This window comes from Diplotaxodon limnothrissa, linkage group LG20 (genome assembly GCF_057381915.1).
Source record: "Diplotaxodon limnothrissa isolate DT_005_m linkage group LG20, D_limnothrissa_male_GT1.1, whole genome shotgun sequence".
Classification (NCBI taxonomy): domain Eukaryota; kingdom Metazoa; phylum Chordata; class Actinopteri; order Cichliformes; family Cichlidae; genus Diplotaxodon; species Diplotaxodon limnothrissa.
The window spans coordinates 24,199,454-24,225,641 of NC_140615.1; the positions used below are offsets into that span (position 1 = coordinate 24,199,454).

At 41.3% G+C, this 26,188-nt stretch overlaps 1 protein-coding gene across 3 annotated transcripts in view; it reads right to left on the bottom strand.

Annotated features, from left to right (window-relative positions):
• Window positions 1-26,188, bottom strand: part of adcy6a (adenylate cyclase 6a) — a 56,377-nt gene that overhangs the window by 27,138 nt on the left and 3,051 nt on the right. For all 3 annotated transcript variants that reach the window (XM_085344283.1, XM_085344284.1, XM_085344285.1), the window contains exons 2-3: window positions 24,309-24,566; window positions 23,235-24,174 (exon numbers count right to left, since the gene is read on the bottom strand). In XM_085344283.1, the coding sequence (XP_085200409.1) occupies window positions 23,235-24,174; window positions 24,309-24,328 (960 nt within the window). In that variant the 5' untranslated portion in view covers window positions 24,329-24,566. The remainder of the gene's footprint in view (window positions 1-23,234; window positions 24,175-24,308; window positions 24,567-26,188) is intronic.

Below are 26,188 nucleotides of genomic sequence, written 5' to 3' on the forward strand. Positions count from 1 at the left end.
CTGGATCTCAGTGCAGCATTTGATACAGTTGACCACAACATATTACTCAAACGACTGGAGAACTGGACAGGTCTTTCAGGAACTGTACTAAACTGGTTCAAAACATACGTAAAAAACAGGAAATACTTTGTATCAATAGGTAACTTCACATCTGTGCAGACAAGTATCACATGTGGAGTTCCCCAAGGTTCCATCTTGGGACCCCTTCTGTTTAACATCTACATGCTCCCACTGGCACAGATTATAAACAACAACAAAATAAACTATCACAGCTATGCAGATGACACACAAATATATATCACAATGTCACCAGGAGACCGAGGCCCTGTACAGGCTCTTGGTAAATGCATTGAGGAAATCAATGACTGGTTGTGCCACAATTTTCTCCAGCTAAACAAAAACAAAACTGAGGTAATAGTCTTTGGCGCCAAAGAAAAACGATTACAGGTCACCAGAGAACTTCAATCTATACATCTAAAAACCACAAACCAGGCGAGAAATTTGGGTGTAGTGATGGATGCAGACCTAAACTTAGAAAAACACATTAAGACAATAACAAAGTCAGCTTACTATCACCTCAAGAATATATCAAGGATAAAAGATCTGATGTCTCAACAGGACCTGGAAAAACTAGTCCATGCATTCATCTTTAGTAGGCTTGATTACTGTAACAGCATCTTTACAGGTCTACCTAAAAAATCAGTCAGACAACTACAGCTCATTCAGAACTCTGCTGCTCGAGTCCTCACTAAGACCAAAAAAGTGGACCACATCAGTCCAGCTCTGAGGTCCTTACACTGGCTGCCTGTCCGTCAGAGGATAGACTTTAAAGTTCTGATGCTGGCCTATAAAGCTCTGAATGGTTTAGGACCAAAATACATCAATGACCTCCTGACCCAGTATGAACCATCCAGATCCCTCAGGTCATCTGGATCCGGTCTTTTATCAGTTCCCAGAATCAGAACCAGACACGGAGAAGCTGCATTCAGCTTTTATGCTCCTTATATCTGGAACAAACTCCCAGAAAGCCTCAGATCAGCTGAAACACTCAGTTTATTTAAATCCAGGTTGAAGACTCACCTGTTCTCAGCTGCATTTGAATAAAGCACCAAATCCACACTTTAAGCTTAAATTTCAAAACTTACATTTAACTACTGATTTTATCTACTGTTCTGATTTTATCTGTTTTGATTTTATATACTGTTGTTTGTTTGTTTGTTAATTAGTTAGTTAGTTTATTTGCTTGTTTTAATCAATTTTAAATCATGCTTTTTATTTGTTCTTGTTTCTAATGTCTCTGTAAAGCACTTTGAATCACCTTGTTGTTGAATTGTGCTATACAAATAAACTTGCCTTGCCTTGCCTTGCCTTGCCTTGCCTTGCCTTGCCTTTCGATGCCAAATAAAAAGGAACCACACAGGAAAGACGCACAAGTCAAACACATTTAGTGAGTGTTTGTTATGTGTCGGTTAAACGATGGTGGTTTGTGTCATTTTTATGCTGGTTTATAGTATTTTAACCTTTGCCGAGGCGACTGTAACAATTCAACAATTCATTCGTCTGTGTTAAGAAGTTTTAGTCTGATTAAAAAATATTTAGAAAAGTGAAATGAACTGTGGATGAATGAAATGTGCAGCAGAGCCTTCCCTCCTTGTCATTCAAGGGCCCCTTAAAATGTTACCAGGAGATTCCAGGATTTTTTTTATTTTTTTTATGGGGTGACACAGGGGACACCCAGAACAAGGCGAGGGGGGAGGGATACTCCACTGGGACATATTATCCCTACAGAGCACTTCACTCTCAGTCACTCTCAGAGATTGCGGGGTCACTTCTGGTTCCTAGCTTACAAAAGCAGAACGGGAGGCAAAGCCTTCAGCTATCAGGCTCCTCTCCAGTGGAACCAGTTCCCAGTTTGGATTCAGAGGACAGACACCCTGCCTAGTTTTAAAACAGACCTCAAATCTTTCCTTTTTGATAAAGCTTATAGTCAGAGCTGGATCAGGGGAACATGAATTATTCCTTACTTATGCTGCTTTTGGCTCGGACACTTAAAATTTATTTTCCACTTCCATCTTTTATGCATTTCCGTGCATGAAGTTTTGTATTCCCTCTCCCATAGTTTGTTTTTTGTCCTTGTCTATCTATACTCCCCTCCCCCTTCCTGTAATAAGGGTGTTCTTCCTTCCCACTGTTACCAAGTGCTACCATAGGGGTTCATTTATTCTCGAGAACAAGAAAGCGCTCTGAGGTAACTTCTGTTATAAATCAGCACTATATTGATAAAACTGAATGGAAATTAACTGAATTACAAAGCTAGGGAGCTTTATCCATAATAATAAAGCATTTATTAGTAGAATTTGTTTTTTAAAACTGACAAAAAAGAACCCCAAAAAGTTGATTCTGTTCATCAGCTTTTTGGGTTTTATTTTACCTGGATGATTGAGCGTGCATCAAGACAAGATATAAATCCCATGGAGGTTCAGACTTAGTGGAGTAGAAGCAGAAAGTCAGATAACATAGAAATACTAGTAAGCAGTATTTCTACAAGTACAAATATTTCCGTAAGGTACTAAGTTACTACTAGCTGAACGACACTAGAGGGCTATGAGATTTTGAGGGGGGAGAGAGCAGTTCCACGCCATTCCCACCGTCTTAACATGCACCTGCCTTCAAACAGGGTGGACTTTGATTTTTTTTTAAAATGGAAATATAAGACGTATAAGAAAAGATGAGGGTGATAACAGGTTTGGCAGAAACTGTTTTTACTGTTGACTCAGAAAAATCCAGTATTTGTAGTGCAAATTTAAAGGCCAAGAACAAAGAAAAAGTGCTGCGCAGATAAAGGAATTAAATTACTTAACACTTCACTCCTGCACAGACAGTTCAGTGAGGCTGATATCTGGCACTCACAAGCCAGTTTCATTACAAACCACACCCCCGCCTCAAAGCAACTAAGGTTACAGTGCAAAGTCCAAGCGTCTCTTTCTTTTCTTCTCGGTATGCTCACATGGCGCAGCAGTAGGTGACCTGCCACCCCCTCCTTTAATCCCCCATCCTGCTCCCCATCCTTCTTAACAATACTCAGCCCACACCCAACCCGGTGCACAACAAGGCGTTTGTGTGCATGAGTGTACAAAACTATCAGATCACGGATGACCTTAACTAAATTTCCCACTGACACACGATATTACTACTACACCACTTTATTTATCCAGACCTCTTTAAGTGACAAGTCAGTTGACAAAAGGCAGTGAAATGAAACAGAGCACCAAAGGCTCTCTCGCTCTCTCTCTCAGGATGTGAAAATTACACCTTAAATCCATTTAGACTGGCTGTAAGCAAGAAAATATGACGTGTTTCATCTTTTTAACCGAGATGGTCAGATTGGAAACAAGCTTTGCTGTGACGTCCATACAGGTATTATGTTCGGTCTCGTGACTTAACGTTCAGGTAAAAAGAGCTCATTGTTGGCCTTGTTCTACGTGGAAGACAGAGACCTGATGATTTTCAAATCAAATTCAAATTCAAATTTTATTTGTCACGTACACAGTCATACACAGTACGATATGTAGTGAAATGCTTGGACAACTGCTCGTGACCTAAAGAAAACAAAAAAGGAAAAGGCTATGAATAAGATAGGAAATAAATATGAAAAATTAAAAAGGGTAAATTTAACTAGGAAGGAATAGAATATAAATTAAGGTTAAAAATGAAATAACTGTACAACACAAATTAGAATGAAGGGTAAATTTAACTGGGAAGAATAAGATAAAGATAAATATATAAATTAAAGTTGAAAATAAAATAACTGTACAACAAAATACACAATACACAATATAGAACTATATAAGAATGTATGAAGAAAGATTTTTGCATATATCTCGATGTTGTTCAGGCATCCTCTCCTTCCCCCTCTCGCTCTTCCTCAGCGTGAGCTTCTCTCTCAGTCTTGTGAAAGGTTCTGTTTAGTGCTGGCCCGAAACTTACACCCACGGAGGCTGTGAATTATCAGAGATGGCAACGGAGCCTTCACTTAGCAACTATCACCCACATTCCTCAGCCTCACTCCAATGACCTGCAGTCCCGTCCCCCCCCAGATTCAGGGAGGGTGCAGAGTGGGGGACCAGCCGAGGAGGGGGAGGTAATGTGTGCGAGGCTTGGCTGGTGTCTTTGTCAACATACCAAAGTCAGAGGAACATATTGCATTTTCAGGATGCCCTGGCCCTGATTTCCCTCCTATGAGCAACTCTTCATCAATATATATATATATTTATATATTTTTTAACTCACCAAGTCATTGAGAAGCTGCTAAAAGTTCACTTAGAGATTAAAAATGTTCAAGATGAATACATTCGATCGACGCACCTTTCAGATTTTTTGTTTCTTAGGTTATGCATTAACAAGCTTGTATTAAAGTAAGATTCTTAATGCAAAATGAAATAAATGGGACACCGTTCCTCTCTATCGGAATCATCTTTTGCATTTGGTTTATAAACCGTCATAATTTTTTATTTTAGCACTTCATTGCTATTCATTTCATCTCCGTTGTGTTATGTGCTCAGCAGTCACTTAGTTGTGCCAAGAAAATTTTCCCCACAGCATTACATCATCACCTCCAATAGCATTAACCGTTGATACCCTGCATTTTCTAATTGAGAGTGGAACATATACATACATAGTGTTAACTGTTTATTTAGTCTAAGCCAAAAGTTTGAAACTCTGAGAGCATTTTAACCTTCTTACTGACAGACATCACCCACGGCCTGCCACACTACACCAAAGTAACAGATGAAGCATTAACTGACACCATTACATTAAAAAAGTTCCTGTTTTTTCACAGTAGATTATCATTATTGACTAAATCAATAAACTAAAACGAAATAATAAGCAATTCATTTAAGTATCTAATGGTCTGCTAACTCTTAATTGTGTCTAGCTTGTAATCAGACATTCGAGTGAACAAACACACAGCTTAAACTTTTCCAACATGTACAGAAAAATTAAGCCCAAGCATCTGTCCGTGAGAGTGGCTTCGCAAAATGTCAATTAATCGACGAACTCTCTCGACGTCGCTTCACCTCAAAGAGCTTGGTGTTGTCCCGAAATACACTGAGAGCATTTCAAGGAGACAAGGAAAAAAAATTATTTACCCAGAGCGAAAACTGCGCGACAAACAAGATTCTGAATTTATTTATTAAGACTTTCTCCCAGAGGGAGTGGTGAACGATGGGATATTATTGTGGAAACGATCCCAGCAAGAGTGCAAGTCATAGGCTATCAGCCTTTGAGAAGGATCTGGAAGTCCTTAGAACATCTGTGTTAGATCAGGCTCTGCAAACCACACTCTCGCACCTCAAACACAATGACAGCGTTTCAGTCCCCACAAAACCTAAGAGTCTCTCCCGTAGGTTGACTCTTATCTTTCCTCGAGTGGGCAGATTATTTATTTCCATATTCTTTCATTTCATTTATTTATTTATTTTTCCCGCCTGCTCTGACTCGCGTTCGCTGTCACTTTCAGCCTTTGTGAAAGAGTCTGTGTGTGTTTGGTGCCAGGCAGCTGCTGGGTTTGTGTACTCAGCCTGAGCCTCATGTCTACACGCAGCTCACACTGCCCTTATCTGAAATGACCAGAAACACATCAACAGATAAATATTCAAGCCCCGCCTGCTCATTCTGCTCCCTGGCTCGGCCGGGTGGTCTACGAGCGGAGCGTCAGCCGCTGAGACACATTTAACATCTTTTTAAACAGTTTGGAGAGTGGTCACCCGTGCAGTCCCGTCGTGCCTGTAACTTGTCAGAAGCAGTAAAGTTGTGATGAACAGCAGAGCAGAGTTTCCCAGGAAATCCTTTTTTCCACGACACCTTTAATCAAACTGTTTAAAACACAGTTTCCAAATTCTGTCATCCTGTCTGTCTAAAACTGACAAGAATCAGCGTCATTTAAACAGAAATAGCACTTTCTCGTGCAAATACGGTTCTGTTTGCTGATAATAAAAGTACAATGTGAGCACTTTGCATACTCGTCAACAAAACATTTACCAGCTACAAAAGATTTTCAAAAAGTCATCCACTCTCTTCTGTTTGTCCGTTTCTATCCAAGAAACAAAAACAGATCTGATTAATGAGTGGAAATTTAAGTATGACTCAAAGAAACAGTGCTTCAGACCAAACACAGTCTAGGATCATAGCGCCACGTTTACTCAGAAGTCATTTATGCAGATACCTTTCCACCAGGCAAGAATAAACCATTTATTCAGTATTTATTACTTGCAGCTTGCATTAGTTACTGGATGAAGTGGGTTTTTAGTATATTTACAGTCAAAGGAAGGACTTGCTGCAGTCCTATGAAAAACGACACCACATCTCACGACTTCATAGCTTGTAGAACCACCTTTAGCACCAGTAACTTCATATAATTGCCGTCTATATGGCTTCATCAGTCTCTCTTGTTGTGGAGGAATTTTGTTTTCCTGCATTTTACACTATACTACTTTACAATACAGCTTCAGTTCACTGAGGTTTGCGGGCATTCATTCATGCATAACTTTGGCACACAGAGGATTTCATGGTTGACTCAACGACTGCAAGGTGCCCAGGTCCTGTGGCCTGAAAAACAAGTCCACATCATCACCTCTTCCCCTCTGACTGACAGCTAGCTGTGTGAGGTGTTTGTGCTGACACGCTGTATTTTGTATTTTTGCCTTGCATTATTATTTACGGTGTTATTATTCTGGTCAAAGATCTCCACCTTGGGCTTGTCTGTCCAAAGGACAATTCTATAGAAATCTAGTGGGTTCAAAGCTGGGCAACATTGTGATAACACACACCTGAATGCTCCAGACCAATAAGACAGCTTTTATATAGGTGCTCACACTTGCTGATGATTAATTAATAAAGTGCAACAGATTAGCAGCACCTGGTTGCTATTTACCCACTTAATTCCCATGGAAGCAAAAAGGAAGTACTAAGTTTTCTTAGTTTTAGAGTTATAAATGGGGGAAAAAAAGGAAAACCGATGGCTCATGTTATATCTGAATACTTTTACGCAACTGTTCCTGCTCTCAAAAGTAACTTATTTGCAAAGCCAGCAACAATATGTTTGCTTGTAACAAATATTGTTTTGAAGCTTGACTGCACTACCAGACCAACTCTTTCACTCACTCAGATGTCTATTAATAAATCTGCCTGCTGGTTTTAATGCATTAATGCCAAATCACAACAACAGTCGCCTCAAGGTGCTTAATATTGTAAGTTAGACCCTACAATAATACATACAGAGAAAAACCCAACAATCATATGACCCCATATGTGCAAGCACTTTGGCGACAGTGGGAAGGAAAAGCTCCCTTTTGACAGGAAGAAACCTCCGGCAGAACCAGGCTCAGGGAGGGGCGGGGCCATCTGCCACGACTGGTTGGGGTGAGAGAAGGAAGACAAGACAAAAGGCATACTGTGGGAGAGCCAGGGATTAATAACAGGTATGATTCAATTCAGAGAGGTCTATTAACACATAGTGAGTGAGAAAGATGACTGAAGAAGGAACACTCAACGCAAATACTCACGTGAATTTAATATGAAGCAACTTATTCTTACTGAGCATTTTAAAACTCCTTACCCATCAGTTTTTGTAAGCAGGGACAGAGACAAGCTGGGGGTCCTAACACTGAAAAACTATGCAACACACACATTTCCTTTGGCAACCAGGCGGGTGTGACTTCTGTGGAGAGAGTGCGACTTTTAAAAAAAGAAAGAAAGAAAAAAACAAAAAAAGAAGAGGGTTCTGGCACTAGTGCTGCAAAAACCTTTTTAATTTACTGTATTTTGAGTGAACCCTCATCTGGGACTCTCCTCAGCTCTTACTGGAACAGTGGCGCGGCTGCCCCTCTGTTGGTCTTCCATGGTCTCTTGTGTCTGGGGGCCTCTGGATGTCTGGAGTTTTGATCTCCTCCATACCTGCTTCACACCCCGGAGGACGGGGCTGTGGCCCCCCCACACTCCCTAGCAGATCGTTACATGGAGAAACCTTTGGAATACAAGCGCGCTGATCCACACAGGTATGCACACGGGTGTTCACTGCTCGTAGACCCAAATTACACCTTTCTTGGCTGCTACTTTGAAGCACATCTGTCCTGCGTGCTGCACAACAACATTGAATATTTAGTATTTACTGCTGTTTACACTTAGCTAGATTAATGCGATGGTGTTGTGTTTAGTATGTTGCTTTGTTTTGGTTTTTTTGTCTTTTTTTGCTTGTTTTCTATTCTTCTCTCAACAGGTGATCCAGGAGATTTTTATTTTTTTTCTCCCCCCCTTTCTCACTGTCCCTCTCCCCTTCTGTTTTTCCTTTCCTTCCTCTTTCTTTCTCCCTTTCCTATCTCTCACTCATGTCTGTCCCGTCTGTAACATCTGAAAATAAAATATAATAAATAATAAAAACAAAGATCGACCAAATGGACCAATACGGCAATGCCACGATGATCCATTTGGCAAAGTAAATCCATTGGGTATCCTTGTTGGTCTTCAGACAACAATTCTGATGGCTAAAGAACCAAATGGGACAGGCGGGAAAAAAAAAAAAATTACTGTATTTTAATGGCAACAAAATCTGCATAAGAAGAAAATCACACGATCATCAAGTTGTCTGGAATACGTGGGACACCCCGCAACGACGCAGGGCCCGGCAGACTGAGGAATAACTGCTGTGATAAAACAAAAAGCCTCATAGAGGAGTTACATCAGTATTAGAGGAACGTAAAGGAGATGCAATTAGCAATAAAGCCAATTATCGGCACCCAGAAAAGAAATCTGTATAAATAGCAGAACCGTACAAGGCCGACGTTTCAAGCAAGTGAACTTTCTTTAAAAGCTGTTTGTCTTTAAGGCCTAAAACACGCTCGCTGTTTCCACAGCAGTTGGGGTTACAAAGATGCACAGTCATAGCTGACCAGAGATAAGCTTCTCTGAACCAGACAACTGGCAAACAACATCCTGTGTATCCCTCCTCTCGACTCCCCACCACCTCCACTCATATGACCTCTTCCCTGTCATCGCCATGTTTAATTACGGACTGTCTCAATTCGACAGCAGGGGGGAGGAAAACAAAGCACAAATCTATCCGAGCAGCCGAACAGCATCGTGTCTAGAAAGCACAGACCCCCCTCCAATGGCTGCCCCCCCCCCCCACCCGAGCTTTGTGGTTCTCAGAAGGAGAGGTAAAAGGCAGAAATCAATTTTGACCTGATTTCTGAAATGGGTTTTTTTCTCCCATCTTCACTTGAGGCAACGGTTACCAAACTGGGTCTTGGCTGCTTGAGTCGTAGTTGTTTCCATGGCAACACTGGACCAACTCAACACGAGCACTGAGGGAGACACTTAGCGATGCTGTTTATTCCCCATCAGTCTCAGAAGTGATGCTAACTCCTTCCCCTGCACTCTTACTGGTCCACAGATTGGCATACTGGGAGGTGTTGGTGGTGTTACATGTGTGAGCATGTATGTGCATGTGTGTATGTGCGTAGTTAAGTTAATGCAGGCAGCTATGAAAAGTGCTAACATCTTTTGAGCTTTGACTACAGTGGCTTTATCTTAAAAATGCAATCATTTTTACTGGATTAGTAGCGTGGAGTACTAGTAAATAATTCTTAAATTATTGTTTAAATGTTACCCCCACAGACATACCAAAGAAAAAAAACAACAACTAGAATTGTATAATGACGTGCCGAAACAAAATTTACTACTAGGTACAGTTAGGTCTGAACACACAATCTTTGTGTCTGTCCAGCACAAGAGAGCATTTTTAAATGATTTAACGGCAGACTTTTAGCTTTAATTCCAACATTTTTGCATTTTTATACACAGGCAATCATTTTCAGAGCGTCAGAATTAACTGGGCAGTCTAGCATAATTTCAAATATAAGGATTGTTTTTAATTACTGGATGAAAATCCTCTGTAGTCAATGACTGCCTGAAGCCTAGAATCCAAGGATACTATCAAATGACGTATCCATTGAGTGTTCTGCTATACCTTTTTTGCAGCTGTCTTCAGTTTCTGCATGTTTGCAGGTTTCGCTGCATTCAGTTTTGTATTCGATAACTGAAAAGCGTGTTCTATTGGGTTGAGCTCAGGTGCTGACTTGGTCGTTGAAGAATATCCCATTTCTTTGCCTTGAGAAACTCTTCGATTGCTCTTGCAGTATATTTTGAATCATTATCTATTTCCATTGTGAGGAGAAGCTCACTTGTCTCAATCGGAGCGGAAAGAATAGCCCTGGACACTTCACAATTTATCCTGCTACTTCTATCAGTGGTCCATGCTATATAACTGCTTCTACCATGTTTGATGGGTAATGAGGTATGTTTTGGGTTATGACCTGTTTCTCTTCTAAGGTAACAAGTTAACCTTACTTTCACCTGTCCAAAACTGTGCACGCTCTTTTGTTTTCTGGTAAAGCCTACTCTGGCCTTCATATTCTTGGGTGTATCCAGTGGTTTGCACCTTCTTGTAAGCCCTTCTTGTCTCTTGAGTGTAGACCTTGACAATGACAAGCTTACCTCTCTGAGAGTGTTTTTGACTTGGTTAGATGTTGTGAAGCTACTTTTCTTAACCAAGGAAAGAATTCTGTCATCTTGTTAGGTCTTTTGGAACTTTTTTTGGGGGGGGGGGCTCAAGCTTTTATTATAGGAACAGGATGGTGAAACGAGTGATGGTGAAGCAGGGTGAAAGTGTGGGGAATGATGTGCAGGAAATGGTGAAAGGAACACTCAAACCCAGGCCCTGCAATTGCCTTCAGTACCAACATAACAAGACGAGCTACTATATGGCTCTACCAGTGTTTCCTCTTTTTAGGAATGATTGTTGATTTGGCCACTCCTGAAATTCCTATCTCCCTTATCAGTTTGTTTTGCTATATAAGCCTAATAATAGCTATCCTGACTTGCACTGGCAATCTCTTTAGGCATCATATTTAAAATGACAGTGAAAAGCTATAAAATGCAAATTCAACACTCCAAATCAACCAAATATCCAACTACTTTTGAGCCACTGAAAACTGGTGACTGTGTATAAAACATGGTTGTAATTCCTAAACAATTCATGTAAAATGTTCACAAAACCCCTGAAATTAAAGGTGAACGTCTGCATTTCTGTCACATATCGATTATTTGATTTGGTCTACAGTAGCAAAACTACAAAAACTCTTTGTCCAACAAAAAATGGAACTGTGGAACTGTGCCATACTAAGCACTAAATAACTGTATTTGATCATTTTCCAAAGTCAAAAATAAATTTCCCTCCAAATTCTCTTCACTGTGTGTTTTCTGTGCGTGTCCCATCCTGGTTGTGAGCCTAGCGTACATGTGACAGGTAGCCTCGTTAAAATGCTGCTGCCGAGTTAAACACACAAATTATTTATCAAGGAGGCTGTGGAAGGATTACGTGCAGAGAATATCAGATTCTGCTCCGTTCCTCTTTCCCTTATTCTATAGCTGCGGCTAGGGCTGAACGATATATCGCATTTGCGATAATATCGCGACATGATCAAGTGCAATTTTCTAACCGCAAAGGCTGCGATTATACTCTGGACATGTCCAAATTCATGGGCTGCATCCTCCTGAGGCCGCATTTGTAGACCGATTACGTCACAGCGACGCGCCGAAGGCTGTCCAAATTACTACCATATCCCAGAATTCATAGCGCGGCCCAGCCAAACTCCAGTTTCCAGCAATGGCGGCCGCTACTAAGTTTTAAAATTACTCATACTAATCTTTCAGGGTCACAAAATAAACTTTTAACATATTTTCAGGCGAGAAAGTAGTTGTGTAAACATCAAATATCTGCTCGGTTTATCAAGATATCCCATATTTGCAAAAGTGCTTCGACGTTTTCAGAGGCGTCTGCTACCCACCAGCTCGACAGCTAGCCGGGAGCTCGAGGATTACTGATGCGGCCGAGAACGGCACAACTCCCGGCACATCATTTTCAGATCACCGCGGAGTTTCGCTGCTCGGGTTAAACGTAATATATAAGTCACTTAGACAACCTAAAAATGTTATTGTTGGGCTTTTTTCAGTGTTTTGTTTGTTCGTGAGTAAATCGGTTTGGCTGAGATTAAAGTTATTAGATTAGATAAAATAAAACTTTATTAATCCCCCGGGTGGGTTCCTCCTTGGTTTTCACACAGCTGACTAAACGTCAAACAGAAAACTTATTAAACAGAAGTATGAGACAGTCGAGAATTTACACCAGTGTCTGGTTATATTTTAGATAGCAAGAAGCAGACGGCCGAGTTTATTAAACTCCACCGAGACAGCGGTGACGCTAATCAGAACTAGACCGTCCAATTTCACGCCTTTAAACTTTAAAGGCGTGTTTGTGTGTGTGTTTATACAATTGCTATTATGTTTGCACTTTATGTGTAATGTTACTGACTGCAGAGATCAGTAAGATGTGTGTATTTTTTATTTATTAGTTTTATTTATTTAATATTATTTTTTAATTGAATGACTGTCTAGTAGTTCACAGATGTCGAAAAACTGAGTGTGGTAAAGCCACTGATTTTTTTTATGTATATTTCTGCAATCTGCACATTGTACTGACTTTCATTTTAATGTTTACACCAGGGTTCCTTGTCAGCACTTTATGCTCAGATGTTTGTAAGCTAAAAATAAACTATTGTGTATGTTCAAATATACTGTTGTGATTGAAGAAGTTAAATAAAAATGTCAGTCATCAATTCATGCATCACCTCATGTCATCATAACAGAGGTCTGTCTTCCAGGAAAGAACAGTTTAAAATTAATGTAATATAGTATTGGCCATACTATATGATGTATTGCTTGTCTTTGTTTAATAATACAGAAGACAAAGACCTTAAAAAATAATCGCATATCGCATCGCAATCGCAATATTGGGGCAAAAAATCGCAATTAGATTATTTTCCATAATCGTTCAGCCCTAGCTGCGGCTTTGCACAGGTGGCCATCGCAGGCTGACGCTTCTCCCACTGAGATCCAAGCGCCCCCCGCCCCTCATCCTGATGCATGATGCGCACACAGGGTTACTCCAGCACCGGGAGATGCTGAAACTGTAAACAGCTGATATGGTCTGTGTGAGGTTTCCTCTGATGGAAATGCATCTATTCTCTGTGAAACCTCATGGAAATTTGAAAATTGAGTAAACAGCCTTTCGGAAAGTTTGACGTGAAACCCCAGGGGGTTTGCATACTCTAATCTTATCTAACAAATACAAAATACTTATTAAATAAGAGCTAGACAAGGAAGCCAGTGTAACAAATTGACTCAGGGTCCTCGTAGTCTACAAGGAGGCCTGATTTGCCCTCTGTGCTCTTTCTTAACCCGCCATCTCGTCTGTGGCCAAAACTCAAATACCCATTCATCTACACACAACTTTAAAAGATAAAGGAATGGTTGGGCTATCTGTGATTATACAGCGTTAGAAGCCTCTACCCTAGTGAGGCTAGTGTGTTTCAGGGCATGTGAAAGAGCAGGCCAATGTGTATCCACAGAAAAGGGGGATAGAGTGACCTGCCCGTTGCTCTGACGCAGGCTCTGATAAGACTGTTCCATGTGACGCAACAGTTAGCAGAAACGCCAAAGGCCAGGTATTTTTAGGAACCAGTCTTTGACCTCTCACGGCACTTGTGTCAACAACATCTCCACGACAATGTTGGCCATTGTTAGTGGCCGTAAAGCAAACAACTCTGCTGTGCGAAAGGTGCGAGCGTGAGAAGATTGTGCGACAAAAAGAAGATCGAGGGTGCAAAAACAAAGTGTGCAGATTCAAGCGTGCATGCTGCATGTTTCTAATTTAATGCCGAGCACGGAGGTAGACAAGCACATGTCAGTATGGACGCAGAAACGGACACCCACACACAGGCGAGCAGGACCATTGTTTTGTGATGTTATTTCCCAAAGAAAAACAAAGAGCAGCAATTCTGACAACATTCAATAGAGGGGAGAAGGGAAGGCGTAAACCATAACAAAGCGTGCGTGTGTGCGGGTGTGTGTGTGCGTGTGTGTATGAGTTGACAGGGGACATGTGTACGTACTGTACAGTTACAGCTAATTGATTTCAGCTGAGGAAGTTTGAGGAGCACAGACATCGTGACACAAAAACAGCAGAGTGAAGCTCACGCAACTCACGTAACAGGGCGAACACGAACCATGTTTAAACTGTTAGTGTTTGTTTCGTAAGCCTTATACAACAAGGTCGATCAAACCGCCACATTTTGTGGTTTACAGTGCGAGGCTGTGCGGAAAGAGATGATCCTCGATTCTACAGCTGTAAAAACACACCTACCAAACCAAATCCAAGAGCAATAGGGAACAACCACAAGGTCTTCCTGTGTTTTGAAAGGTTTGAGGACCAGAAATGTCATGGGTTGAACAAAAAGTACCCCCCATACAGCGATTACACACTTATGAGATGTCTCCAAGAGTCTTAGCTGGTCTGAACACGTCTGAGAAATGTTACAAAAAAAGCAACCCTGAGCAGAACACACATCCTAACACTCACATTCATGCAGAAATTTGCTGTAACTTCATTAAAGGTTCTTTTATTTTGACGATGGCATATTAAAGTTGCTCCATAGTGCAGTGATATACAGTTTGCTTCGGAGAGGAGACACAGATCAAGGGCGTCCAGGGTGGAGCTACCCGCTATGGCGACCCCTTATGAGCCAAAAGCAGCTTCTTCTTCTTCTTCTGGTGGTGATATATCCTACTTAACAAGTCACAGTAATACAATGTTTAAAGCAGTAAAGGTCTGTCTTTTTTAATCATATGCATATATGCTATAGAGACAGACAAGCTAATTTAGCTTTTCACCTTAAACTGTTCAGTTTGCCAGTCAAAATGTCAGTTTATAAAAATAACCACAGCAAAACCATGAATCTTTTTGTGCCTTTGTTTTTCATGCAATAGAACTCAGTCTTTGAGTAGAGTGTTGCAGAAATTTGTCTTCAAACCCACAAATTATTTTATATTTTTGCACTTCCTGTTGAATCCTCATGAAGGTTTTTTTCAGTGGCTTGTCCATAATTTTGGACAATCGTGGTTCAAGTGAACAACGCCCCCAGGCCAGGAGACTGGTCCATGATCATCTGACAACCACCAGTCATGAGGGAAAAGTAAAAGGTGACCTTCTCCATGTCCAATCCTTAGCAACCCTTGAAAAACTACAGGCAATCTGTTGTTAACCACACCAATCATTAGGTTTCATGTGCAGCACTTTCTTTGCATCTGATTTCATGCAGCAAAATCCAGCAACCTCCAGGAAACAACCAGCTGGGAAGTACACATTTTTCCTGAGCGTCCGGTGGTTATATCACATCCAATATGGACAATAAGACTTCACAAAAGCTTGAAACGCTTTCATTTTGTTTTACAGCACAGAATCTGTACTAAATATGCCACTTGTGAATTTCAAAGCCAACGAGCAGCTAAAAGAGTTTGAAGATGACGTTGGAGACGTTCATCACATCCCACACGGGATTTGGTGACTATGAGACTCGTAGTGACACTAAAGTCCATTTATTGCATTTATACTTCAAAGGTATTGTTAATTTTTAAAGATTATCCTGCTGAACAAAAGGTGTCATAAACTCTTATTTCCCACAGAACAAATCTTCCAAGATGAGTAGACTGTGGAAAAAGCCCATTTACTTCCGTGGTTAACACACTGACCATTCATGACACAAACCCAGCCTCAGTGGATCACAAGCTAGTGTACTCTCAGTGTTGGTTCCAACCAATGTTCCCTCTAATTTTTCATGTGTCTGAGCGAACACACAAACTCCCTGAGCGACCACTGTGAGCAACAGCAGACGTGTGCACTGTGGTCACGCCAGCATCGAATCCATCCAAGTCACATGGTTTATTAAAATAATCAAATTACAGCATTTACATTTATGTTAGACTACTTTTAATTAACTGCTTTAGCCCACATACAATGAAAATGTAAAAAATGTTGTTCATGACCTGTGTAGCATGTTAACACTATTGGAAGTAAAAATAACTTGAACTCCAATTTTGAAAACACAACTTTCTTTTTTTTAATAAAGCTCTGATTTGTATTATGAGTATGAGTCTGTGGTCTGGGAGCGAGTCCTGTAACTCTCGGTCTGCAAAATACTGTAAATAATGACCAATGTTGGGCAATTAATTATATAGTTACTTCTTCAAAAAAGTAACTGAGTTTTGCAAACATTAAAGTTTCTTGCAGCTGTTTACCTAAAAATGCAGCCAAGGCGTTTTTTTAAATAAACATTTCAAACTATTTACAGAACAATCAGGTGTTCTGCATCAAATCTGATGCCACACAAATTATTTGTGCCACTCCAAAAAATAATTTCTGTCCACTATGAGATAAAGGAGAACAACAGCCTGATACCTGCAGGCCTGACAACAGGAGATGTATCACTCCTGTATCACAAGTATAACACACAGTGAAATGGAGCGTGTCAGGCTACATTTCACTGTGTGTTATACTTGTATAACTATGCATGTGACAAATAAAGAACCTTGAACCTTGAACCTTGAACTCCTGTAACACCTGTAACATTCAGCAGTCGCCTCATTGTTCAAATCTCTCACATCTCAAACACCGCTGTCACTCCTAAAACTTCCTCCCTTCCTAAACAACTAAATGCCATGTTGCCATATAATTTTTTTGATTGGTCCACATGGTAAAATTTCCAACAATAGGAAAGGGTGGGGTTTTTTGGTTTTGTTTTTGCTCACAGGTGAAGAGTGCTTTCGAGCATTTTCCTTATAAAATGCCGTTTTTACCGTTTCTTCCCACAGTAATTAAAAACAACGTTAGTATCCAGGGAAAAAAAAAAGACAAACATTGTATATATTTTTATCATAACTCTGGTTTTACGTGGCCTATCGTCACAATTTAAAAACTGGTATAAAGTCCACACTTTTTCCGTCAATTGTTCCGTCTGTCCTGCTAACATCTCCAACGGTTGTACACGTTGTCATTAACGTGGCTTCACTCCACATCAGCCACGCTGCTTTGCTAGCTAAGGACGCTGTCATAGCCTGTCAACAACGTTGATTAGCTGCGTATATACGAATGTGAATCACATCATTAGCTGCACTATGGTATAAGGTGGCATCGTTCTAATCCCAAACTGGAGCAGTCAGTCACTTACTGACTAACACTGCAAAACAGAACTGTTAACGTATTTATTTTGCGCGTCCAATCTCATTGTTAAGTTTGCAGATGACACTACAGTGCTCGGACTTATATCCAACAATGATGAGACAAACTATAGGACAGAGGTGCAACAACTAGAGTCATGGTGCCACGACAATAACTTGGTCTTAAACACCAAAAAGACCAAGGAGATCATTGTAGATTTCCGGAAGAGGGGTCATAACAACCATCTGCCTCTCTTCATTGGCAGTGAGGCGGTGGAGAGGGTGAGCAGTTTTAAATTCTTGGGGGTAACTGTGACCGAGGACCTGTCCTGGGGCAACCATATCACCTCAGTTGTACGGAAGGCCCAACAGCGCCTCTACTACCTGAGGAGACTGCGGAGCGCACACATTCCCAGATCTCTGATGTTGAACTTCTACAACTGTGCCATCAGCAGCGTTCTGACGTATGGATTTCTAGTGTGGTTCCCCAGCTGCACCAAGGCCGATCAGCAAGCACTCCAGCGGGTGGTGAAAGAAGCTGGCAGAATTATTGGAACAAGTCTGCCAGAGATCAGTAATATCTTCCCCACTCGCTGTCTGAGGAGGGTGCACAGTATCCTGCGGGACCAACATCACCCTGCGCGCCACCTTTTCCATCTGCTGCCCTCAGGGAGAAGGTACAGGTCTATACAGGCCAGAACATCCAGACTGGCCAACAGCCTGTATCCACAGGCTGTGAGGCTCCTGAACTCTCTGCCCCCCTCTCACGGACAATAACCATATCCAACTTCTTAATAGCAATGAACTGGTCTGCATTGGTGCATCATATCTTTATTCTCTTCCCCCTCCTGCCCCCCCCCCCCCCCTTTCTTAAATAGATAACTATCATATCTGATATCATATCTCACAGTACAATAATATTGAATGGGTGCATTGTTGTATTTTGTCATGTTTCTCAGGTCTTTGTCTGAATTTCTACGAACATTATTGCTAAGGATTGTCTTATTGCATTGGAGTCACACTGGGTTAAATATGTACACTTGGGTTTTAAGGGGTATTTATTATTTTCTTCTTTTTTTGGGGTTGTATGGAAGCCCCAAACGCAATTTCATTGTTCTTGACAATGACAATAAATAAATAAATACTAAATACTAAATACTAAATTTTAATTTCAATTCAGGTTAGATTTTTTTGTGCGCAACACAGATTTTCTGTGCGCAGAGACCGTGCCAGCAGTGCGCAATTGCGCTTGTGCGCAGCTTAGAGGGAACATTGGTTCCAACCCTGGGTAGGGTCAGAAAGGCCATCTGAGATGGATGTGCCATTGTGACCCCTTGCAAAATAAGCGAGCAGCCAATTTTACTTTCACTCAAGGAAAGCAGGGCAATAAAAATAAGCCATTCACTGCCGATTTGAAAATGTAAGACCTAACCAGGAACCAAACACCATCTTTTACTAAGAGTCTCAGTTTTAACCCGTCCAGACTAAAACACAGTTTTTCTGACTTATGCCTGATTTAGACTTCTGCGGGTAATCTAAGTCGTAAATTACAACGTAACCAGAAACCCTTTTTAACTCTTTGCTGTAACCTTCCGAGTTGCAGGTAGTCGCAGGAAGGTTACATTGCAGGTTTAAAAGAGGTTTCTGGTTATGTCGTAAGTTATGATGTAGATTTCTAAATCTAGTCTAAATCAGGCATACAACAGGGTCATCAGTGGTTCCAGCAGTCTCAACTTTCCAGGGTGTATCCCATCTCTCCCCAAGATTTAATTCTACCTGAGTATGCAGTATAATATCTGCTTTCTATAAATACTAATCTATGCAGGAATAATAACAGCAACAATTTCCCCAAACTTTATTACTTTTTATTCATTAACAACGTTCTCTGTGGTTTCAGTTCATCGTTTCTCTTTGACTTGATTATGGCTTTAAATGATTTCTGCAAGAAGCAAATGAAACTAGGGTTTGATGCGGAGCTGCTCAATTTATCTAATTGTTTCAATTTCAATGATAATTTTGGCATCCATTGATATTTAAAGCATGGCAAGTGAGAAAGATTGAGTACTGCACTGCTTTAGTTGTTAATATTTCTTTAATTCTGCCTTTAATCAAACCATTTTCCTTTATTTTTGCCTCTTCATACATGTCCAAATTTAGCTATAAGACTGAGCTACGATAACCTCAGCCAGTGATTTATTTCTGTAGGTTTTCAGGTAAAGTTCAAAGAAATCCACTGAATTACAAACAGAATTTTCTTCATTTTTTAGCTTAGCATATCAACTATGCTAACCAACCCAATTTATGTGATGCAGATTAATCAGCTTCACTCTGACAGAAAATAAGGGAAGTGAAATAAGACATCTAGAGTCTAACAAACTCTCCACCCTAAAAAAAAACAAAAAACAAAAACACTATCTGCATTTACATCATTCGTCATGCCCAGTTTTCGAATCGCCTGCACCAATCACCTGTACTCATCCATCCAAAGAGAAAGCCGGTTAATGAGTTATGGGAGAAAGAGGAAATAGCTGCAGGCAAGCGTGAAGCAGTGATTGATGACACTGAATTAGCTGGTCACACAGTACACAAGCGACCTTAGGAATTAACAGCATAGCTGGGCTGCAGCGATCTCATGACTTTCATTCACGTAACGATGGCAAACAATGTAAGAACATGTGATGGATTACACTATGATATATCGTGCCTGATGTGACAGAGCACGCTGTAATTACTGAGTTCCCACGAATCCCTAATCTACTCCTGTGCTACAGTAATTAATTTATAATAAACAATCACAATATTATAACACAGGAGTCGATAAATGCATTACAATGACAATTAGTTAAGATTAAGCCTAATATCCCCCTTATTGTTTCTTAGTAATGGCCTTCCTATTTTGTTTTGCATAACTTTTCCCAGAGGAGAAGACAGCTGTAAAACAGCTAAGGCACTACAGAGGCCAAACATCCACCATATTGCCCCCCCTCTCTTTCGGCCTCACCCCCGTCACCCCCACCCTGAGAGAAAAGTACAAAGTGTCCCTTGTGTGAGAGCACAGAGACCTGAGTGATACTGCTTTATATCATGGTATTCTCCCACTGTCACACAACAGCACACATACGCGCACACACTTACAGCCGTCCAGCTGGGGCGGTTCATTCAGCCCACTGACCTTCAGTGAGCCCCTAGGTCCTTGGCATGACGCACAAACAACACACTGTACAGCGAGACCCATAAGCCCCAAAGTCCATGTAAATACGCACATACAACGTGGTGACAAAACCCAGCAGAGCCGTTTACAGTTCACATGCTAGCCGCCCCATCAACAGCATGATGTCAGTGTTTTAAATGCAGTCAGGGATATGACTGAGAGTCAAGTTCAGTCAATCTACAGAGAAGTTTATCACTATACATCCAACGTTTCGTTTTGCTTGCATATTCAAAACCTCATTGTTTCCCCTTTTTTAATTAACCCAAAACAGTTGGAACCTGAACGTAATTGCTGTTGTTGTGAATAAATATTTTATCTATAGAGTGTCGGGTAGGTACATAAAATTCCTATCACACTGTAGTAAGGCTCAGTTTTACTTTTGCCTAACAAAGCAACAAACTCATAACTAAACTGACCAGTTTCGGCAATGTGTTTTATTGAAATTAGCTGATTTTCAATAGAAGTTTTTGAAAATGACTAATTATTTCTGCTTTTTTAAAATCACACTGCAACAGAAATTCATTACAAATCTGCATTGTCACATCATAGCAAAAACGTCCTCGGTTTGAATCCAGTCTAGGGCCACTGGGGCCTCTCTGAGTATTCTGGCTTCTTCCCAGAGGCCAAAAACAACCTAACATGGGGTTGGGTTAATTGGATGTAGATGTGAACGTGTGCATTAGTGGTTGTCTGCCTCTATGTGTTAGCCTGAGAGAGACTGGAAACCTGTCCAGGGTGTACTTTGCCTCTCTCCCAACAACAGCTGGGAAAGGCTCCAGCCCCCCAGTGACCCTGAATTGAATAAGCGGAGGAAACTGGATGGATCATGTAGAATATTTACACCAAGGATGCCATTTGTGTTCATATTTTCTGTTAATTGATTTTCTCATTGGTTTGGTTTGGTTGTGCTTGTCAGAAATTTGAGTGTGTTTTATTTTACTGATTTTAATTAAGTCCAGAAAAGAAACCTTACTCATATCAGTGCACCATCACCTAACTTAACAACTTTCAGCTCCATATTTTGGTTTTGCAACAAGAAACTGTTTCTGTTCTGTTTCCTGGCTCTTATATACTCTGTTTTCAGCCCTTACAGCCAGCTTATTCCATAAAAAAAATGCTATGAGAAACCCAAAGTACACCGTAAACTCTAACACAGAACACAGAAATACAGATTACCATTCATACTCACGTTCACACCTATAGCCAGTTCAGTTTACCACCAATGAACCAAACATGCATGTCTTTGGAAATACCCAGCAGAAATACCCAGAGGCCCGGGGTGAACATGCAAACGCTACACAGAAAGGCACCAAGTATATTTGAACAAAAACTGGATCATCAAATCATCAGGAAGGCCACTCCCAATGAATCTAACTTAGCTTGTTGTCTCCTGGACGTGTAAATACAGATTGTTTTGCAAAGGTGACATTTGAGAGATCACTATTAGGATGTTACAGCCTTCAAAGCATTTACAGATGTTCTACCAGAATGCAGTTTTAATTTAGATACCTCCTAAATCAATCTGAGTGCTCTTATGCTTCTCTTGCATAACGCCCAAGAAGAATAAACATGGGGATAAAAGCTTGGCTTAAAACTGTGTTTCTCTGACTTGTCAAAAGAACAAAAGTAAGAAGGTACTATTCTGCTGTTATGCAGTTTTATTACAAAGTAAGGTACTAACCACCATTCCTGCTGTTATTGCTATGGTATCTTAAAACCTGAGGGTTTTTTTAGAGAGTAAAAAAATGATAATATATCAGTCAATATGGTTTGGCTACATAAAGCAGCAACTTTCAGGGTTGTAGAAATAAAGCCAACAATTAAGTCCCAAAAACTGCAGTTCCTCTTTGTGTCACTTGAGGCTCTGGCTCCAAAGCTGAGTAAACCCTCACACTCCCTTGTTAAATGCTCCGCTTAAAAGCATCAAAACTACAAGGCCCTTTAGCCTCTATAGTTTGTTTCCTCCTCATGGAGTTAGGGGTGTGGCCACTTTGACTGGCAGATGTGGTAAAATAGGCTGCTATTGCCAGCAAGTCACAGACTTCAGTTGGACCTCTCAACCATGGTTTTAGGAGCATTAAACGGAATTATTATGTTATTGTTAGCTACCTTAACAGCAGTATGTGTAAAACCTAAATGTGAAAAGGCCGCCTGTTTTTGCACCACCATCTGCTGAGCCGCAGCTGCTTCGTTATCATTACTAAATGAATCCAAGCGCCTTTTTTTCTGTAAAACAGCTTTAATCTCACGACTACCAATACATCTGTAAGAGGCCAATACTGGCCATTAACAGGGGGGAAACCATTTGGGTTCCTGTTTGTGGTGGCCCTCTGCTTCAAACGGATCTGGTCATTCGAATACTTTTTAAATGTGGGAAAATGGCATTCTTTTTTTATTATTCAGGTTGGGGGTTAAAAACTTTGCTGGAGACCTCAGCATATTGATTCAACCAATGCTTAGCTACACTCTATGCCATTTATAATGAGTGACTCACCCAAGAGCCTGTGTGTTTTAAGAGGATATGAGAGTATGAACTTGATCATGAACTTCTAAAAAACAGCAGGACAACAAATCAATAACCACAGAATGGGAAGAAAAGAAGGAGCTGTTCCCTTGTCACAGGGGTCACCACAGCAGTTAGCTCTGCATGTTTCATTTGGCAGTTTTATACCGGATTCCCTTCCCGCCACAACCCCAAAGGAGATCTGTATCTGTGGGCTGGAAATGAACCAGCGATCTTTCACTTGCCAAGCAAATATGTATGGAGACAAAAAAGCAACTACTGTTGGCCATCTGTGTCGCTTCACATGAAAAGCAAAGACACCACAGAACATTCAGACATCAGGCTTTTTACCTGTTTCCAAAGGAACTTGTCTTCCTGGTTGACCTGCCAGGTGGTGACCACGTGTATGATGGACAGCACTGCTCCACTTAGTACCGCCGCCCTCATCCTCACAGGCAGCAGAGTGTAGATGATGTAGATGAAGAACACGGACCACCAAATGCCTTCCGAAGCACTCCTGGGTGCCACCATGAGCACCCCAAAAACCTGGACGGACACTAAGACCCCGATCACCAGGTAACTGACCATCCACATGTAGTCCTGGTGGAAGCCATTGCGGTTGCACACTACCATTAGAGCCATAAAGAGTGCCATCGCCACTGAAAGGGCTGACGAATAGGCCACGTGAGGGGCGGCGTGGACACAGTGGAAGGTCAGCATGATGCCGCACACGATCACAAGTACCCCCATGAGCATGGTCAAGGAGCTCTGGTTCAGCCTAAAGAAGTAACGCTGGTATAGACGCTCCAGTTTGCGGGACTGGAATTTTTTCGACTGGAATACTCGTACCACCCTGAGCCAGCAGTCCGCAGCCGTCACTACCCCCGCTGCGCCGTTGGGACCTTCGTCGCCCATGTCGCTGCTTCCTCCATTACATCCCCCTTTCCTCCCTTTTAACTCCCCGTCCTCAAAGCCCAGGTCAACTGATTTCAGCCCCACACCTTCGCTCGGAGCCCCTCCCCTTTTGCCATAGTGGTCCTCCTGCCATCCGCAACGGACGCCGAAGTTTCCCCCACCTCCCATGGCCCCTGCCCCCCCTCCGCGGTGGTGCTGATGGAGGGGGGCTCCGGAAGGGGGCTCCATAGCATCGGGGTCCCGCAGACAGCTCATGTAACGCGGGTTGCAGAGAGATGAGCCTCCCTTCCGTTTGGACTTCTTGCCATTGCGCTCCCCCCACGCAGTCTTGCGGTCGTCCACTCTGGCAACTAGGAAACCACTGAACCAGGACATTCTGTGTGAGCAGAGAGGAAAAACATTCAGTAAAAGAACAGTTCACATAACAGCCACAGCACTGATACCACAGTGGAGGACCAAAACACCGTTTTACTCCTCGCCTCGCCTGGAGTAGAGGAGTTGTTCGTTTACCTGTTGGGGTTCTGGTACATGTCCCAGCCCTTTCCCCTGCAGCCGGTTCACTCATTTATCCCCGTGGACAAAATTCTGAAGACGCAAGGAGGTGTTTTTAGGAGCCACGCTGCAGGGCCGCAGGGTGGGAGTGACTGGATGGGGGTTAAATGGCGCACAAAGCTCCAGATGTTTGTGCCAGAGCCAGTGATCAGAGACCAAGATTAATAAGATGACCAGTCTCTGCTGCCAGGCCTATCTCCACAGCTCCTGCTGGGTCTAAAGGGAAAAAAAAAAAAAACCACACACACAGAAGATTGTACAGTGACAAACAGAAAAAGGTGAAGCAAAAAAACATTTTTAAGTAATCAGGTGAAACACACAAGCAGCCTGTCACTGATGCTAGTAGTCATACTAATAAACTCTTCTGACACACGTTTAGCTCTTTTAATAGCTCGTTAGAGGGGGGGGGGAAAGCTTCTCCATGCGCAAATTGACAGGAAATAAAATGCATCATACTGAGAGCAAAATGCACATAAATCTAATTTCCTGGAAAACCAGACACACTTGATATAGTCTGAAAATGGATTCAGAGCTGGGGGAGGGGGCCCAAAATAGCATGTAGGTGTGGGTTTTTTAAGGTGAACCAGAACCTGCTCCGTTTGACCCCCCCCCCCACACACACACACACACACACACACACACACAAAAAGACCAAAAAAAACAAAAAACAAAACACCCTCTGGTATAAACACAGAAATTTGAAGGCAGGTGGGCTTGAAGATGCAGAAAGGTTCCTTCAAGCTCTGCTGATAATCACAATCAACAATAAACAGACGAGTGAAAAATGGAGATAAATGCAGCCGGACAACAGGACACTGTCAAGACAGGAGCAGCATATACAACATGACAGGATCTGGGGCACGGCAGGATTAAATCACAAGTTGTTCACCTATATTTTCCCTTTAGTTGTACATAACACACACAGCATTTCATACATACATTTTCTTACATGTAATTTGTCGTCTGGTTGGATAAAATTTAAAAGTAGGGATTTTTTGTGAACTCCAGAATAAATGAAATTAAACTTTTGGAGTTGTGCTTTTCCTGAAAATTGCTTCTCTCCGTCTAACAGGACAACACTCAGAGCACACTCTGTTTTATTAACCTTTAAAGACTTCTATGTATGTTTACTTTATGTGGTTTATGATCTCGAATATTACATCTCTCTTAATGCCATGAAGTTTAGGAGAAACTTTTTTTTGTCTTCTAATTTAATTTGATAATCATAATCATATTTTTATTATCAGTTATATTTGGTAACCAAAAGAAAACATAGCATATGGCACTCTAATGCCTGCCTTTATGTTACCTTACAAGAGAATGACCCCTGTGAGCTCCACAGAAGAAAGAAAATCGTATCCATGCATCACACACAAAAAGAAAATTTGTGTGTTTTAAGTGTTTTGGAAAATTCTGAACAATTAAAAGTCATAACAAAACACGAGTGATGGTTGGAAGTGGAATCTTCAAATTGATGATTCTTTTGCTGTCTTTCACATTATCTGCGCCGGCGACTTACATCATGCGATGGTATTAAAAATCGAACTTTCTCCTGAGTCTTTGGTAAGTTCAAAACAATCCTCTGGCAGTAAAAGTGTTTAAGGTGTATTTGGGGTTTTGCTTTCCTCTCATTGGGCTGTTAATGATTTATCCAGAACAATAATTTGGCAGCAAAATAAGCTTGAACCAAGGTACACATATTTGGCTAAAGGCACAATTTCCTGGTTCAGTTCGGTGAAGAAAGCTCGAGTTGCTGTAGGTGACTGACAGCTGAAATGTTTTTTGTTTCCATCATAAAGAAATACTATGACTATGACCAAACTTTTGATTGGTACTAT